The sequence below is a fragment of the Brachypodium distachyon genome, chromosome 3 (genome assembly GCF_000005505.3).
Source record: "Brachypodium distachyon strain Bd21 chromosome 3, Brachypodium_distachyon_v3.0, whole genome shotgun sequence".
Taxonomy (NCBI): Eukaryota; Viridiplantae; Streptophyta; class Magnoliopsida; order Poales; family Poaceae; genus Brachypodium; species Brachypodium distachyon.
Genome location: NC_016133.3, coordinates 22,173,946 through 22,191,100, shown reverse-complemented (window position 1 = coordinate 22,191,100; position 17,155 = coordinate 22,173,946). Strand labels below are relative to the sequence as shown.

Here is a 17,155-nt window from a genome sequence, read left to right as displayed (position 1 = left end):
GCCTAGGAGCTTGTGAATCCTGTAGGCCACTACCCACTAGACAGCTTGGTGGTTGGATCTCGGTAATCTCTTTGAGAAGTCCGATGTGTGTGAACTGGTTATGGAGCTCAGCGTCTCTGGGTCTGGGGTGTTTTCACAATTTTTGCTCTCTTGCTCGTAACAAATTTAAAAGTTACTACTGAAGTTCCGATTAATTTTAAATGTAAACCAAGAACACTTTTACATTTTCCCATTAGTTTTAATTAATTTTAAGCATATATTTATGGATTTGTTTCAACACGATTTCACACCAATGCGCAGGCATCATCAAGTAGTAGTAAAGTGCATGTCAATTTAATTATGATACAGTTGGTGCATCTCATCTAGTTAAGTATACTAAGTACACTGTGCAGAGAGTAGAAGGAAATTGTTAGAATAACAAAACTAAGAAAAATATAGCAATTTCCACATGACATGGTGACAATGACCAGAGGAGGGGTAGCATGCTTCCCCGGTATAAAATAAAATAAAAGTAACCCTAAGCTGATGACAATCAGTGCTAGACTACAAATACAGGACACCCTTAAATATTGCAGTATGAGCCACTTGAAGGATCTACAAGTCAGTATGCACTGCCAACACGAGCGTGCTGATGAGTTCCAAAATAAAAAACATAATGATACGCCATGGTCAGCTGGAAACAGAACACTAGGACCCCAACCTTTGGCGAGCCAATGAGAAAAAAAAGGGTATTATGTTAAGCTCACATCTCATAAGATGTTGCTGCATCACTGTTAAACGGGAATTAACCAGGACCAGGGGCCGATGTTCACAGCTCCACATTGCCAAACTCTATTGTCTGTAACCGACAGTTCCATCGACTACTGATTCAAACTTTACCAAAGTTGTGATGACCAATTAATTCGTGCGAAACTATCTATGGCCTGCCAGAGTTTAGCAAAATAAATGTGGCAAAGCATGCCAATCAACCAAACCTCCATGGCTCCATCCAAAGGGTTACCAGGAAATACCCCCGTTCCAAACAGGGCATAATATTGTGTTTAGCGGTTCCCAAATTATGGGCAGCACAAACACATATGGATGAATAAGTGAAACTTAAAGAAGAAAGCTAAGTTTTTCATGTATTAAGAAAACGTGCAATGATAATCAGGTGGTGTTTAGCTATCAGTTGATGTATTTTCTATAGTGATCGTGATTTAGAGTTCTAGAACTTTGTTTAAAGGCGCCCCGGATTGCCAGTTTCTTAAGCAAAATATATAGTAGGTTATAGAATACATGCTGCAAGTGAGACTTTCATGCCCCAATTTTGACAGGCTTCCTACCCCTGCAATCAAACAGCTCACAGATCGACCACCAAGATTATCAACATCAAGTTCAGGACGACCCAATACCAAAAGCAATGACAACCTACAAGTACAATGTCCCAAATGGGTCCAGTCACAAGACTGAGTGGTATGTCCACTTCAGTGGAGCTTTGAAACTCGGAGGGGGCATAATGGCCTAGTTGACTGATATTCCAAACCAACAGTAGCAATCCGTGCAGACAAGACTATGCATGAAAAAGTGACAATGCCACCTCGATGCAAAAGGAGCACAAAAACATATAGACACCAAAAGCTTGGATCCATCATAAAATATGGTTGTGGGCACAGTAGTTCAGCACAACATGTTATCAAGAAGAGCTAGAGACAATAACAGGTTCCAGGCCCCACGTAAAGCACTGCCCTCTAAAGATTGTCTAAAAGGTAAGATGCTTGACGATACATAGGCACAAAAGGCAGATATATCCCACCACAAGGCGATTTCTTGAAGTCTTCTCTTTAGTACTAAATCATGCATGACCAGGGGCCTATGATTGCGTATGTGATCAACACTAGACACTTGTCAAATGTGAATTAAGATTGCCCTTTCTCCCTAGGGAGCTGTATACATACTTATTAGTAATAAAGACACGAACTAGGAACGTGTATGGGAGAAAACATATACTATAAAGGTACAAGGTTAAGTGGTTAAAGCAGCCTTTGCATCTAAGCAAGAACATAAACAAACTCACCGGACTTTCTTGCGGGACTTGAAAGGGAACCCACCAGGTGGGGACGGTGAGAACTCCAGCGGCAGGTGAGGTGGCTCGCCCTCACCGGACAGCAACCGGAGCAACTCCTCACTTGATGGCCGACGAGCAGGAGACCTCTGTATGCAGAGGAGGGCAACCGTAATGCAGAGGAGTGCTTCATCATGGTTAACATCTTTCAGGGCTGGGTCAACAAGATCAATCAAGCGGCTTGCCCGTGCAAGGTGCTTTGCCCATGATATCAGGCTTGCCTTCTCAAACTCTGACATGGGTGAGGCTGACACTTGCAGTGGCCGTCTGCCGGAGATAAGAACTAGTAGCAGGACACCATAGCTATAGATATCGCATCTTTCGGACAAAGGACCGCCACCACCGTACTCCGGCGCAACATAGCACACGGTACCGCGCATGCTAGGCGTGCTGCTCACTGCTCCGCTGCTCTTGGGCACGAATTCTCCACTTGCCCAATCACGGCTGCTTCTTGCACCATTAACCCACCAGTTGATGCTGCCATTGCCATTGCCATTGCCATTGCCACTGCTACCATTACTTCTTCGACTCCAGCTCTTCACCATGTTCCACTTGGACTGTCCCTTCCCATCCAAGTCGTCATCAATATCACGCTCCCACCATTGCAGCCCAGCCTGCTCGCTCCTTGATTTAGCAAGTGCCCTGCGTTTCTGCTTCTTTGCCAGCTCGTCAGTGTACTCCTCGCGCCACCACTCGCGAGCTCTACGCTTTTGCTTCTTCCTCTCTGCCCCTGGGTTGGTCGAAGCTGACCCTGCAATCCAATCATTCTTGGGGCGCTCCTTCTTGATCTCTGATCTTATCCACTCCATGACATAATCCTTTACGCCATTGCTGCTCCCACCATTGTCCTGTCGCCACCACCAGTCGCTCCCAGTCCCCGACGAGGTAGCACCACCAGTGCGTGAACCGACACCATTGCAACTGCGGCTGTTCATCCCACTGTCAACACTGGTCTGGTCAAACCCAGAAGTGGATGCAGCCTCCGCCGGTGATGCCAATGTGAAGCCTTCATCATCCTCAGGCGACTTGGGGGCAACATTCCCCTCCCCATCAACCGTCGTTGTGACAGTGCTCTCAGCCATCACGGAGACATCATCATCACATCCCGCATCGGCATTCCCATTGACATCACCTCCTTCTGCAATCGCACCGCTCTCCAGCTTGCAGTCAGGGTCGGGGTCCGAATTGACGTGGGCAAGGCCGAAGTCGGCGAGGCGAGCACGGAGGTCCGTGTCGAGAAGGACGTTGCTGGGCTTGACGTCCCCGTGCACAACAGGGGGCTTGAGCACCGAGTGAAGGTAATGGAGGGCGGCGGCCACGTCACGCGCCACGGCGAGTCGGCGCGGCCACTCCGCCACCAGCTCGGGGCAGCGCCGGCCCAGCAGCGCGTCCTGCAGCGAGCCGTTGGGCATCAGCTCGTACACCAGCATCATCCGGCGCGCCCGGCCCTCGGTCCGCGTCGGCATCGAGTAGGCGAACGGAAGCAATATGGAGTCACGCGCCTTGTCACCGGACCTGGCAGCCGCGTCGGGGTCAGGAGAGGACGACGAGGCGGCGGCGGTGGCGCGGAGATGGGAGGCGATCGCGATCTCATTGTGGAACTCCCGCTCGCCCTGGAGCGACCCCGCGGCGTCCATGACCTTAACGGCGACGGGCCTCCCGACGCCGTGGCCGCCGCGGGGAGGCGGGAGCGCGCCGCGGAACACGGGGCCGAACCCGCCCTGCCCCAGCTTGCCCCCCGCCGCGAACCCGCCCGTCGCGCGCCGCAACTGCCGGTACGACAGCCGCTCCAGCCTCTCCGCGCCTTCCTTGGACCTGGCCGCCGCCGCGCGCCGCTTCCTCCGCCGAAGCCACAGCAGCAGCAGGGCCAGCGCCAGCGCGACCACTAGGAGCGCCGCGGCTGCCGCGGCGGCGGCGACGGCCAGGGAGTGGAGACGGCGGAGGCGGCTGTGGTGGTGGGCAGCAAGAGGAGACGGCAGCGGCGGGGAGGGGAGAGGAGGCTGGCGAGAGGGCATCGAGAGGAGGGGCGAGGGAGTGGGGTGGGGAGGAGGAGACGCCGTAAAGCGGATGGGCTTTCCAATTCCACCATGAGCTTCGTTCGTTGGAGCTGGAGTCTTCGGGATGAGCTGTCTCTGACCAGCTGCGCAGGTGGGTCACTCGGGGTGGGTGTGTATGGAATTCTGGAGTCCGGGACTCCCCACTGCTGTGTAGGGTCACGCGTGCTCTTAGCATTTAGTCCTATGGTCCTGGCCGCTAGGTGGACCCACAGTCAGTGTGTGGCATTGTGTGATGTGGGTGCGCGGAGCAAAGGGTGGATGGGGCTGGTGACTGGAGGACGGTGGCCGGTGGGGAAATGAAGCTCGTAATTGATGATTAATTAACTTCGATAAGTGACGGTAAAGCAAGGGTATGTCAGATTTTGGGAAGAAGTCAATGTAGGCCTGGTCCATAGGCCGGATCAGGCCACCAGATTCGCGCGGGCCAGTAGAAACTGCTTCAGCGCCACCTGTACGTGCGCACCAATTTCGTATCGTACCCTCTCTGCATCGAGAGGCATGCCCCGCCTACGCACGCATGATTTCTTCTTGTTATCCACGTTACTTTTTTTAGCAACCACATATTTCATTAATCGAAAATCAAGTTATATGAACAAATATAACATGAGAACGAAAAGACAGACCAAGAAAAAAACCACTGCCTTGAAAATTTGCAGAAAGATCTCAACGGATAAAAAATACAAAACTATCCATTGGGGCTCCTACACTTGCCGATGCCAGCGACTCCCGCAAACCTCCAACGCCGTCTAGACGCGCACTAGACGAGACATCAAGTCTCCACCATTGCCAGATCCAAAGAAGCATCATCGCCAACGAGGCTTTGTGAGTCGATGAACAGGCCCGCTGCAAGCAGCAAGGCACATGTCGATGTGGCACGTCAAGCAGGAGCGTCCCCGTGCTGCCTTGGACTCAGATCCGCCACATCCCGTCAACGAAGTTGGGGAATAATGACAGACCCACCACCTCCGGACCAACATCCTGGTTCCAGAGCAACCACCTCGTCCCGGCCTCCAGCGTCGTCGTGGAAAACGACGAACACCAGCGACACTCCGAGAAACTAATCTCGAACGATCTGAAGAACGGCGAGAAGACCAAGCTGCCGATCTAGAGAACCGACAAGCACACATCTCCATCAACTCCGAGACGCCGCCATGAAGGTCGCCGCCGGTGTGGGAGTAGAGTTGAGGTAGATTTATTTGCCCGGGCGCCGCTCCCACCACCCCAACGACGCACATCATAAAAACCAAAACTCTAAAAATTAGGCCAAGACAAGGAATGAGGTCCCCTCTCCCTCCTACCGCCGGAGCGGCAAGCGGAGCGAGAGGGGACCGAGGATTCACCGGCAGAAGCCGCCGCCCTTGTCGCATGTGAGAGAGACGAGAAGAAACCGTCTCACGGTATCCACGTTAATTAAGGAGTATAATCACACCTTAACCGTGACATCACGATCATCAAAACTACCGGCAGTTGATTTCTCTAGAGCATTGCCTCAAGGACCGACGCCTTTTGTATCTTTATGTACCTTTTCCTTTTCACAAAGAATGCCAAGTACATTTTGAATTTACTTAGACTATTGATTTGAGACTTACTTGCTACAGAAATTATATTAATGGATTCATATTCAAAAACATTTTCAACGGTATAAAACACAACTATTCCATTCTTCTCTCTTTACGATTAACTTACACACATTATCAATTCGTTCTCAGAGCCTTTCGAGAGAACACAAAGGGGGAAGAAAGCAAAAAACTTTCTACAGGAACAATCAGATAGAAGAGAAATTATGCCTATTGAACGGTGCTACCACAAACTTGACGCTCACACCTCGTTTGGATGTAGATATTCAGCCTCAGAATCTGGAATTGGTGTTGGATCCCTTTGGTTCTTCTGTTTGGATGGTCTAAGAATTTGGCGTTACAATTCCCCTCCAATTTCAACCGGTATCGCATACACTCGAGCGCCCTCACCAAATTCCGAACCCCCTCTCGCTCAGTTTTGGGCTGAATTCGCCCACTTCCCACCATCCTACCCACGGGCGCCCACTTACCTGTTCGTTGGCTCTAAACAACAAAGGAAACAAATGCTGAACCGATGGAGAATAGATTGGAGGCCTCCATCACTACTATCGCTGGAGCTCTTCCATCGCCGCCGCCGCCGCGACGAGCTTCCCGGGCGCACCGCAGCCTCCTCCTCTGTCCCATTCCTTCCTCTATAGCAAGGAACACCGCCGCACCAAAAATCCCCTGCAGAGATCCGTCGCCGCTAGCTGCTGAGCGCATCGTTGCCTCTCGCTCCCTTCGGCCCGCCCGCTGCTACCCCGTCCCCTCCCGCCGACGCCCCGTTCTTCTCTGGATCCGCCTTGCCATCTCTAGCCTAGCCCGGTGCCAGACCTCCCTCCCCTCGCTCATCCCTTTCCTCTTTGATTTTGATTTTTGTGTTGGATGGAGAATTTGTGCTATATGGAGAAAATTCTGGATGGAGAGTTTATTTTCACGTTTTTACAATATTGCTATTGTAACAGAATTATTAGAATATTTCATGTTTTTCTATTTGTATAAAATGGTATACATTGTACAATCATACAATGGTCAAATTCTGAGTGGATGTGTTTTTACTTTACAATTCATTGTTTGTACATTCAAACATGAATTGGAATTGAATGTACTTGTCAATTCCAACTATCAATTGCATGCACATCCAAACAGCTACAATGGTATAGTAGGGCCAATTCCATTTCCACTCAGAATTGGAATTCCTACCCAATTCAATTCCACCACTTGAATATGTACATGCAAACAAATCCTAAGGGAATTAAAATATTTTCGCACTCTGAAAAAAGATAAATGGAGATATTTTGACAATCACTAGACGCAATACGGTAATAGTTGGCACTGGACGTACCATATTTACCTTCCTAAATGGTACACAAGTGACTATCAAGGATGCCTTGTTGTATCCTGATTCTTCACTTACCCTAATCAGTTATCGAGATATCCATAAAAATGATTTTCACGTTGAAACCCATGAAGACCAACAAAAAGGAGTTTCTGCTCTTCACAAAAGATTACGGACATGGCAAACAAGTACTTGAGAAAAATTCCTTCTCCATCGTTTGGATTGTACTATACGTACATCAAGCCCATAAACACATGTTACTTGCAAGGTAATTTTCCAGCATGCGATGCATTCCGAACCTGGCATGATCTGCCTAGGCCATCCTAGTATCGGGATAATGAGGAAAGTTAGAAACAACTCCATACGGTCATGCTTTCAGTAACTCAAAATTTTCACAGCTATCAGACTTTGTGTGAACATCATGCGCCACAAGGAAGCTAATTTGAAGGCCTTCGCATCTCAAAATACAACCAGAACCACTTCAATTTCTTGAACGCTTCAAGGTGACATTTGTGGTCCCATCCAACTGTTGTCTTGACTACTTAGGTATTTCATGGTTTTTATAGATGCGTCTACACGATGGTCACACATGTGCCTTTTATCCACACGAAATGATGCATTTGTCAAGATAATGAGGGAGTAATTAAATTACAGGCCCATTATTTAGAAAGTCGAATCAAATCAATTCGCATAGATAATGCTGCAAAATTCTCATCCCATGCTTTCAATGACTATTGCATGGCACTGAGGATTGAAGTTCAATACTCTGTTCCATATGTCCATACTCAAAACGGTTTGGCTGAATCCCTGATAAAAGGATCAAACTCATTGCAAGACCTTTGTTAATGAACTGTAGCTTGCCAACCTCTTGTTGGGTCATGCATTTTTACACGCTACTGACTTAATACAATTGCAACTTACTGCATACCTCGATGCTTCCCCTCTGTCGGTTAGGGTTTCCACTGTCGGCCGCTACTATGCACAGGTGGTAGAGTCACCATGCATCAACGGGCGACTTGATCTGCCATCAATGTTGATAGTACGTCACACTACTGACCATAATTTGGCCATTAGTACAACATATCATTGACAGACACTTGTAGTTGTATTGCCCGTGAATGATGATACTCACACCACTACTTAATGCAGAGCAACAGTTAGTATTGTGTTAACCAAAGGATGTCTTGTTCTCACCCTGCTGACAGGTTGGGATTGTGCCCGTTAGTGGTGACTTCATAGGGTACTTGTCAGGCAGTCACTCCTGATTGGCCCCAACCTCGCCTATCAGAGGTGAGTTGTACTACTGACATCGATCCATCCGTTGGGCAGTAGTTTGTGGTGATCGATCACCGATAGTTGTTTTTCAGGCAGTGAACTCCTCACACATGTATTTATATATTTAGCTTTGTTTTGACATGTACAATGAAAACAAATTACAAAAAGTTGTCGCTCCATGGTTGCAACCTGGAGTAACTCTTCCTTGTTGCCCTATGGATATCCATGGCGATCTCCTTGAAGATATTCCTACAAGAATCGGTCTAACTCCTTGAAAATGCAGTTATTTTTACGTCCAGATGGCCAAAGTGATCAAAATGACTATCTCGACAGAAAAATGGCTCTGCGAAATGAACTCCCACATATTACTAGCTGAAATCGGATCATTGGGAGAACGGAGTTCCAGGCTTCCAGCATGCCACATACAAAATATTATCACTAGGTGCTGCATGATAGTATCTTCATGCTACCGGAAGTGAAGATCTTAGCACCATGTCCTTTGCCTTAATTACCTGAAATCACATTGCAAAACAAGAAGATGTATCACATTTGACTGTCCAACGTAAAAGTTATATAGTGATATACTCATATACACATCGCAAATCCTTACCTCCTTCTCCCAGTTTATAGAATGTACAATCCACACGAGCAACATAAGTTTGGTGAGGCTGCCGCAAACAATGCCAAGCCAAAGCCCCTGTTGCAAGAAAAATCAAGAGAGATATTTATCTGGCCAGTTACAGAATGAGCTCATTCTACTAAACTGCTGAGAAATTTCTAGTACCATTCCATTCAGATGCAGAACAAATGCAAGTACGACAGCCAAGGGGATGCCTGCCAAGTAGTAGCCGGCGAGATTGACGCGTGCGCCAATCTTCTGCTCGCCACATCCAGTCAGGACACCTGAAATGTTCAGACAACGATGGTGTGGATAATTTTGGGGCAATGTTTGAGACACGGCTGGGAATTAATTTCACTTACGCTCGTACGTACCTGAAAGAGAAGTATGGATTCCATCAATGAAGAAGGATATTGCCAGAATGGGTATCATCCGGGCAATGTATGTGACCACTTCATCCTCATTGCTGTACATATAACCCCAGAAATTGCGTAGCAAAATCATGGTAATAGAGATTAGCAGGCCTTCAGACAAGGCCATACATATGACTACTCTGGTTGCCAGCTTTGCTGCCTGAGGTTTGCCCGCTCCAAGTAGGTTCGAAACGCGTGTGCTATATATGCATGGAGGAAAATGGAAACAGACCAATCAGTACAGCTAAGGTTGACGTTAGAGATCGGATTGTGGATGTGCAAAATACGCATTCAAATTTGTGTTTGTGATCTGACAGTAGAGCCGATGAGATCAGTACGTACCTTATGGCTGCACTGAGACCAGATGGGACCATGAACATGAGAGCCCCAGTGTTAAGACTGCAGAATTCAAAAGGTTGATCGACAAGTTAGAAAGAAGGAAATTCAAATTTTTGTTAAGTTGCTGGTACATGTAAAAACATTGTTGTACCATATCGACAATACTGAGGTTTCAAGCTCAGGATTGGGCAGGAGACCAGAGAGCAGCAGAAGCAGTTCAAACGACCACCACTCCAAGCTGCAAGTAGGGTTAATTTCCGCATCAGTCAAATCAAATATGCATGCGATGATCAAGCAGACTAGCCAGCTAGCTTATAAGTTGTAAGTAATTGAGAAATTAAGTAGCTTCGGAAATTTTGTCTCTCTAGTCTCTTACCAGACCATCATGGCCGACGGGAATGCAAGCTGGTTGAACTGGCGCAGGTCCTTGAAGGCCTCCATGGAGAACCCGGTCCATGTCCTCTTGCAAGCGCCAGACAGCCTGGTATACAGGCTGAGAATGACCAGATTGACGGTGTAAGAAATCGCGTTGCTGAGCGCAGCGCCTCTGCTACCCATGCCAGCCTTGTGCACCAGTGCCCAGCAGACCAAGACGTGGCTCAGCGACATGACGGCGGAGCTGGCCATGACCGGCACGACGATGCTCTGCGTCTGCAGGAAGCGGACGTGGCAGACGAGGGGCACGTAGGGGACGAGCGACGGGATGAGCCATCGCGCGTAGGCGCCGGCCTCGGCGGCGATGGCCGCGTCCTGGCCCATCAGCAGGAGGATCCGGCCCGTGTTGGCCCAGAGGAGCACGATCGGGACGCAGGCCAGCGCCAGCACCAGCATTGCCCGCTGCTTGTACACGCCCAGCAGGTCGTACTGCCGCGCGCCGAATGCCTGCCCGCACAGCGTGTCCAGCGCGCTCGCCATGCCGACCAGCAAGCTGAAGCCGGTGACGTTGGCGAGGGATGTGGCCAGGGAGGCGCCGGCCAGGGCGAGCTCGCCGAGATGGCCGACGAACATGACGGAGACTAGCTGCAGCGCGCATTGGAGGATGCTGCTTGCTACCAGCGGCCCTGCCAGCCGGAGGAGCTGCTTCGCCTCCCCTGCCACGGCATTCTCCTCGGATCCCGCCGCCAGAAGGGGCTCCTCTACGCCCGGCTTCTGCATTTTTCACCGGCTTAAGTTTACACTTGTAGCTTCAGTCTTCAGCTGAGGACAGGAACGGGATCGAGGGGTTAGATGGCGATGAAGCAGAGGAGTAAAGATATTTATGGGCATCAGCTTCAGGTAGCTCCATTAGAATCTTTTGAGGCTGGTAGTAATTAATCCCCAAGAATCTTTCGGAAACTGCGTAGCAACCAGCATACGGCGCGAGTGGACAAAGATTTTGTCCGGTGGTGTTTCGCTAGTCATAGGTTATAGATCAGACTTACGTGGCTGCCAAGGTTTTGACGTGGGTTCCCAACTTCCGAACAAACTGATCTATGTTTAGGCACATGGGATTGGATGCTCTCAGCCAAAATTGCTTACCACTGTCTCTGACCAAATGAGACCGGGACATGGGTGCGACTGTGACTCACTTGTAAATCAAGGGCTGCCAATAGCCCAAACGAAAAATGACAATATGGCTTGCAACTTTTTTCTTATGGGGAATATGATATGCATAGGCAACTTGGCGGCCACGGTTTGGACCGGGCGTCGTTTACGGACTAAAAAATCGTTATTTCTCGATCAACAATCGTATCCATCCAATCAATTTTTTTTATCTGTCAGATCTACATTAATTTTACACGAATCTCAATGATTAAATAAAAAATTGTTATCATCAATTAAGTAATAGTTATTTCTAGTCACCTGGGAGTAATAAAAAGCAAAACTGTTAAAAGAACGCGACCGCGGCTATGAAACTAAGCAAAGCAACACATCGACAGAAGAGTTAAAAAACAAGAACCTGAACTAGTAGCATGCGAGGCCCACACGGATCCAGCAAGCGCCGTTGTTTTTTTCCATGACAGAGGAAACTCTGTTTGGTTTCACTGCAGCCGTCGGCCTGCACGGCACGGCGGGTACGACGATGCAAACCGTGGGTGCAGCCCAGTGTCTGGCAGCGGAGCGGCAGACGGTGGCGGGCGGAGGAGAAGGAGCAGCGGCGGCCGGCGGAGGAGAAGGTGCAGCGCGCGGCGGCAACTGACCACGAGGAAGACGGGAGGCGGCGCGTTCTCGTGCGAGCGGCGACGGCGGAGAATTGGGAGCTGGCCGGGGTGGCCGAAGAGTGGAGAAATGGGGCGGCGGCGGTTGGCGGGAGGACGGCGGCCAGCGGCTGGTGCGCGGACGGCCGGCGGCGGCGGTCAGAGGCAGGAGTTAATTCGAGGGGCAGATGACGGCAGAGGTAGGAGAACGATGAAGGAATCGATGTGGAGACAACGGCGGCCGAAAAGCGCCCGAAGTCGGGCGAAGCCCGCGTGGAGGCTTATTTTTTTAAGGGGAGCCCGCGTGGAGGGTGAGGAGTGGGTTTTTGCATCTGGGCTGCAGCCACCAACTCTCGCCCAGGAAATCAAAACCTAATTTTGAGCCCTCCTGCTTTCGCTAAAAAAAAACTGACTCAATGTCCAGCGAAGCGATCGAAATGAGTTCAAAACCCCAGTCTCTGCCTATCAAATGAAAAATTTACAGTGAGCACCGGTATTTGCGGTCCATCGTTACCCGAAAATACCGTTCAAGTGTAGCTACAAAAGTCCTTCAATAACTGCCCCCACGCGATGCCCCCAACCATGGTAGCCGCCGGTCCCTACCTCCTCCATCCGCCGCTCCGGCGAAGGGAGGGGGTGGGGACCCAAGGCTCCAGCCTTTAGTTAAGTGGCTCGTGCTTTCTTGGGGCGCTGTTTTCATGGAGGAGACTGCGCCGCGTCGGAACAATTTGCCCCTACTCTTCCTCCTTCTCGTCGTTGCTCTTACCGGTGGCGTCAGGGGGCAGGTGGCCCTGTCTTCTCGCCGGTCTCCGGATCCGGTGAGATTTGTGTCTGGTGGTCGGCGTTTGGCACTCTCACGGATCCGGTGAGAGTTGTGTTTCGTGTCCTGCAGTTGTATGCGTGGAAGACAGCAAGCGGCGGCGTTTCTCTTCTCCGACTACGTCAGATGAAGATGACGGCGTTGGGATCTGGTGACCACGGGGAAGATCCCTGGCCGATGTGCCACAAAGTCTCGGACTCGTCGCTTGCGGCGACCCGGTTCATCGGCTCGAAAAGCATCCTTGTATGCAATGCTGCTCTCCCAGATCTAGGTATGACGGTTGTTCGCCTCTTTTTCCGGTGTTGCCATGGTGGCGGCGGAGGACGATGGATGACGATTCGACGAGGCACAAGTTTCTCCAAGAGTGGAATTGTAATTTTACTTGCGGAGTTTTTTGTGCAAAGTTGCCTGCCACGCATATTTGTCTCGTGTGGCCATATATGTAATATCTGTAAATAAATTGTCTATTGAACAATATGGTTATTTCAAAAAAAATATACCGTTCAACTAGCACCTGATTTTTTTTAAAGGAATTTTGAATTCAAATGTTATGTTCTGTATGCACAGTAACTGTCCTAATGTAAGAAAGTACAAAACTCTATGAGATGTCAATCCATGGACTATACCAAAAACCTCCTTTCCACACACTCCAGTTGAAGGCACACAACCATAGTGTTGGAAAATCCTCATCATGTGAGGTGTGAGGATATGATCATTTGAAACCTTTTAAAAACCCAAACATGTGCAAGAGTTCACTATCCATTAGAGTTTTTACCTAAAGGTATTCGGACTTCGTACATGAGTAGATGGCGATGTCTTGCCCTACATCCAACAGCCAAGAGATAAGAGAAGAGAAGGAACAAAACCAAGAAAGAGTAGGGAGAGGAAAATTAATTGAAGTAAGAAGGTATGATCAATCAAAGAGAGTCCTCTCGAAGGAATTGAAGTTCAGATCCACCTAGGGGCGGATCCAAAGCATCTAAACCCACATCCACCAAGGTGGATCCGCCACTGGACAAGCCATGACCCGCTGTTTTTTGATTAATTTAACCACTATATTGTAATGGTACACCACCTAACATAAGTAATGTACCTTTTAAAAGGAAAGTAGTTTATTTTTTTAAAGGAAAGTAATATACTTTTTTTTAATATCAAACGGTATTATGTGAACAAAACGTTATCTAAACCGGCTGAATAGCTTCCGAACTACCATCCCCATCCGGTCGCACCCAGAGTCCAGCAAGGTAGAAATCCAGTGCTTCGGTCTTTCTTGGATTTCATCATCGAGTTTCAGACATTAATCATTTAAGAAAAAATCTGAGTTGGTGGGAAAAAGGCGTGCAACATATTTCAACAAATTTTAACGGTACCAATGTGTGGTAATTTGGATTTCTTTTAACTGACAAATGACACTTTTATAATTTGTAATTTTTCTACTTCTGCGATTCACGTCACTGCTATATTTAAAAAAAAAAATCTTGGAATCTAAAGCATGTAGCATTGGTTGCAGTCAGCCGTAACCCATGATCCTGGGTGCCAGCCTAAGCAGCTCCGGCAACGCGGCCGGCAAGAACTTCCTCGCGAAAAGATAACAAATCTCCCCGTCACTCAGGCCACCGTCGGTTGTACAGTTCCGGTCATTCCTGACACCCTCCAGCAGTTCGGCGGTGACCAGGTCCTTGCCGTAGCTCTCCGGGTGCGGGCTCCCGGGCGTCCAGCGGGCGTAGGTGAGCGTCCGGTTGGCGTTCCGGGAACTCCTCCCGGAGAAAGCGGCGATGAAGGTGGGCAAGTAGTGCTCGTCCATGACGCAGGGCGGGGCACAGTGCTGCTGGAACACGGGGAAGTAGGTCTCGTCGGCCACGGCCTCAAGCGCCAGCCCGCGGTCGGCCGCGAACCACTGGGACCCTTTGCGCCAGTGGGCCGGCGTCACCGTCGGCGCCATGGCCGGCCTGTAGCGGCCGCGTACGTGGAAGCCCGGCGCGTCGAAGAGCTCCACGAAGGAGGTGGTGGAGTGAGTGAGGTAGGAGTGGACCGTGGTGAAGTTGAAGAGAGGGATGCAGGACTCTGAGAGGAGGACGAAGCGTGCGTTGCCGACGTCCAGGAGCGCGTTGGCCAGGAGCCGCCGCTCGGCCTCCGCTATGCTGGACTTGCCCCACCGGGCTTCCTGTGACCAAACAAGCGGAACCAGAAGTGTGAAGTTAGAACGTGTACCGCAAAACGAGATAAAAATAATGCACGGCCGCGTGCATCGTTCCTCAATTGCGGAAGGATAGAACTGTTTCTTCCTTTTTCTTTTCCGTAGACATTAGTCACTCAATTGGCAAAATCATATGAATTTGGTCCTTCGTCTAGTTTGAAGCGGTATTGTCTTCGACGTACTCCCTCCATCCGCAAATAAGTATATTTGTAGGTTTGTCCTAAGTCAATATTTTTTTAGATTTGACCAACTTTATTGAAAAAATTAACAACACATATGACATCAAATCAGTATATTATGAAACTACATTTCAAAACGGATCTAATGATAATAATTTAATGTCATACATGTTGCTACATTTTTCAATATATAAAATCGGTCAAACTTCGATATCTTTTAACTTAGGACAAAACTAAAAGTACACTTATTTGTGGACAGAGTGAGTAGCACGGTTTTGCCATTGACTTTGCCACGTAAACCGCCAAAATGTTACTCTCCAGCCTTGTTAGACACTTTGGCATCACCAAAACCTGAGTCTCAATCCACTCTTATTTGACATTTACGGTCATAAAAGAGAAATATGAGAAAGAAGAGAACTTTCGTGAAGAGCATATGACTCTTAGCCAAGAGCATGGTTTTCACTTTCATTGAAATATCAGAAACTGTAGTGGTTTTGGTTGAGCTCAAAATAATTCTCTTTCGGTTAAAATATTTCAATAACTTCGGTAATATAGACAAATTCAAATTAATTTCAACTTTTTAAAGAAAACACTCAAATTTGATTATATCTCAATTTCATTTGAGAATTTCGGTCATTAGGCCAAAAATGAAAATCAAAATTACTTAAATCCACCGAATTTCTGTTGAGGCCCAAAAAATTCTAAAGAAATTGAAAACCATGGCCAAGAGTCAACTTTTACCATTTTACACCTTGCATTTAATGCTTAATCATGTAGATCTGGTTTAAAGACGCAAAGCATTGCAAATATTATTTTACCGACGACTCCATATGACGTGAAGAGTCAATACTAACTCTACCATTGTTGATGTGCTTATAGTGTTAGGGCGGCAAGGTGCTTGGCGGTCTACATGGCAAAATTAGGGGCAAAACCGGCCTAAGTTGGCGTCAATACCGTTTTTGAGTGGGAGATAGGACCAGAATTATCTGTTTTTGTCAATTGTGATACTAAATGTCATCTGGAATAGTCTCTCATTTTACAAATCCATCTGATAGACAAATATGATTTTTTTTCATTGGTATCGAATATAAAATCCTATCCAAATTATGATTCCATTTCATTTGTATCGAATATAAAATAAAATGAGGGGTTCCAAACAGGTTGTAACAGTCAGAGACTCAATATATAGGGTGGGTGCTAGTGTTGTTAATTGTTTGCCGAAAATTATAAGCAATTTTGTTTATCAATATTTGGATAATTTTGCATTAAATTTTCGAGATGAATGACAGTACTTTGTACTAAAAGCAATCGCAAGGAGAAAATATGTTGAGGTCAGCTGATCACCTTGCTGGGCACCCTGCGGCCGTAGAACGAGGACCCTTTCTCCGGCGAGCCGGCGTAGGAGGGGTCCGGGTGCACGTAGACGGAGTACATCCCACGGTGCCCCTCGAAGAACCTCTCCCACAGCGGCGCCAGTGGCAGGTCCCCGCGCACCAGGAACATGAATGCCACCTTGGGCGCGCCCAGCGCCTGCAGCGCGCTGATCCCTTTGATCCTCGGCGACGCTGTGGTCATGGACGCCCGCAGCAGCAGCTCGTCGTCCGTCATGTTGTGCAGCATCACCACTCTGCCGGCGCCTCCGCCTCCTCCTTCTTCTTTGCCAAGCTGCTGATCCTCTTTCTTCGCGCGAGGCGGTGGCGGCGGTGGTGCCGACGGGACGGTGTCGGCGAGCTGGATCACGGTAGTGGTGGGGGTGGCGGAGTTGGGGAGGGATCGGAGGAGGAAGTTGGACGCCATGCCGAGCGCGAACGCCACGGAGAAGAGGAGGAACCGGGAGAGGAGCCCCCACGGCTTCGCCATGGCTGGCCGTGTCCTCCACAGCTCCTGCCGGCTCAGTTATTCCGATCTTCTGCTCAGCTCATTTAGGACATAGGAGAGGATGATCAGATCAACTGGTTGTGTAGTTTACAAAGCAGCTTGGTTTGGCTTGAGCTTTACTTGCCTAGGCAACCTACGGTTGACCTTGCTTTTGCTTTTGCTTTTGCACGTAACCGACTATTGTAATGTACGTGTTGATCGATGC

At 48.7% G+C, this 17,155-nt stretch overlaps 3 protein-coding genes across 4 annotated transcripts; all 3 read right to left on the bottom strand.

The window, feature by feature from the left end:
• Positions 1 to 1,602: 1,602 nt before the first annotated feature.
• On the bottom strand, positions 1,603 to 4,354 carry LOC100846320 (receptor-like serine/threonine-protein kinase At2g45590). Its single transcript, XM_003573787.4, has one exon. It carries the CDS (start codon positions 4,114 to 4,116, stop codon positions 2,050 to 2,052), a length of 2,067 nt encoding a protein of 688 aa, XP_003573835.1. The 5' UTR covers positions 4,117 to 4,354; the 3' UTR covers positions 1,603 to 2,049.
• Positions 4,355 to 8,429: 4,075 nt separating this feature from the next.
• LOC100846014 (protein DETOXIFICATION 16) lies at positions 8,430 to 12,141 on the bottom strand. 2 transcript variants are annotated; one of them, XR_002964294.1, is made up of 7 exons: positions 11,639 to 12,141; positions 10,076 to 10,896; positions 9,851 to 9,937; positions 9,703 to 9,759; positions 9,322 to 9,560; positions 8,939 to 9,231; positions 8,430 to 8,840 (listed from the first exon to the last, which is right to left on the bottom strand). XR_002964294.1 is itself a non-coding variant. In XM_003573786.4 (7 exons), exons 1-7 carry the CDS (start codon positions 10,852 to 10,854, stop codon positions 8,790 to 8,792), a joined length of 1,419 nt encoding a protein of 472 aa, XP_003573834.1. In that variant the 5' UTR covers positions 10,855 to 10,869; the 3' UTR covers positions 8,430 to 8,789. The 2 variants fall into 2 exon arrangements, 1 of the variants encoding a protein (XP_003573834.1); XM_003573786.4 differs by lacking the exon at positions 11,639 to 12,141 and having other exon boundaries at positions 8,939 to 9,025; positions 9,113 to 9,231; positions 10,076 to 10,869.
• A 2,024-nt stretch (positions 12,142 to 14,165) lies between these two features.
• Positions 14,166 to 17,019, bottom strand: LOC104584106. Its single transcript, XM_010238244.3, has 2 exons — positions 16,417 to 17,019; positions 14,166 to 14,860 (listed from the first exon to the last, which is right to left on the bottom strand). Exons 1-2 carry the CDS (start codon positions 16,930 to 16,932, stop codon positions 14,207 to 14,209), a joined length of 1,170 nt encoding a protein of 389 aa, XP_010236546.1. The 5' UTR covers positions 16,933 to 17,019; the 3' UTR covers positions 14,166 to 14,206.
• Positions 17,020 to 17,155: the final 136 nt, after the last annotated feature.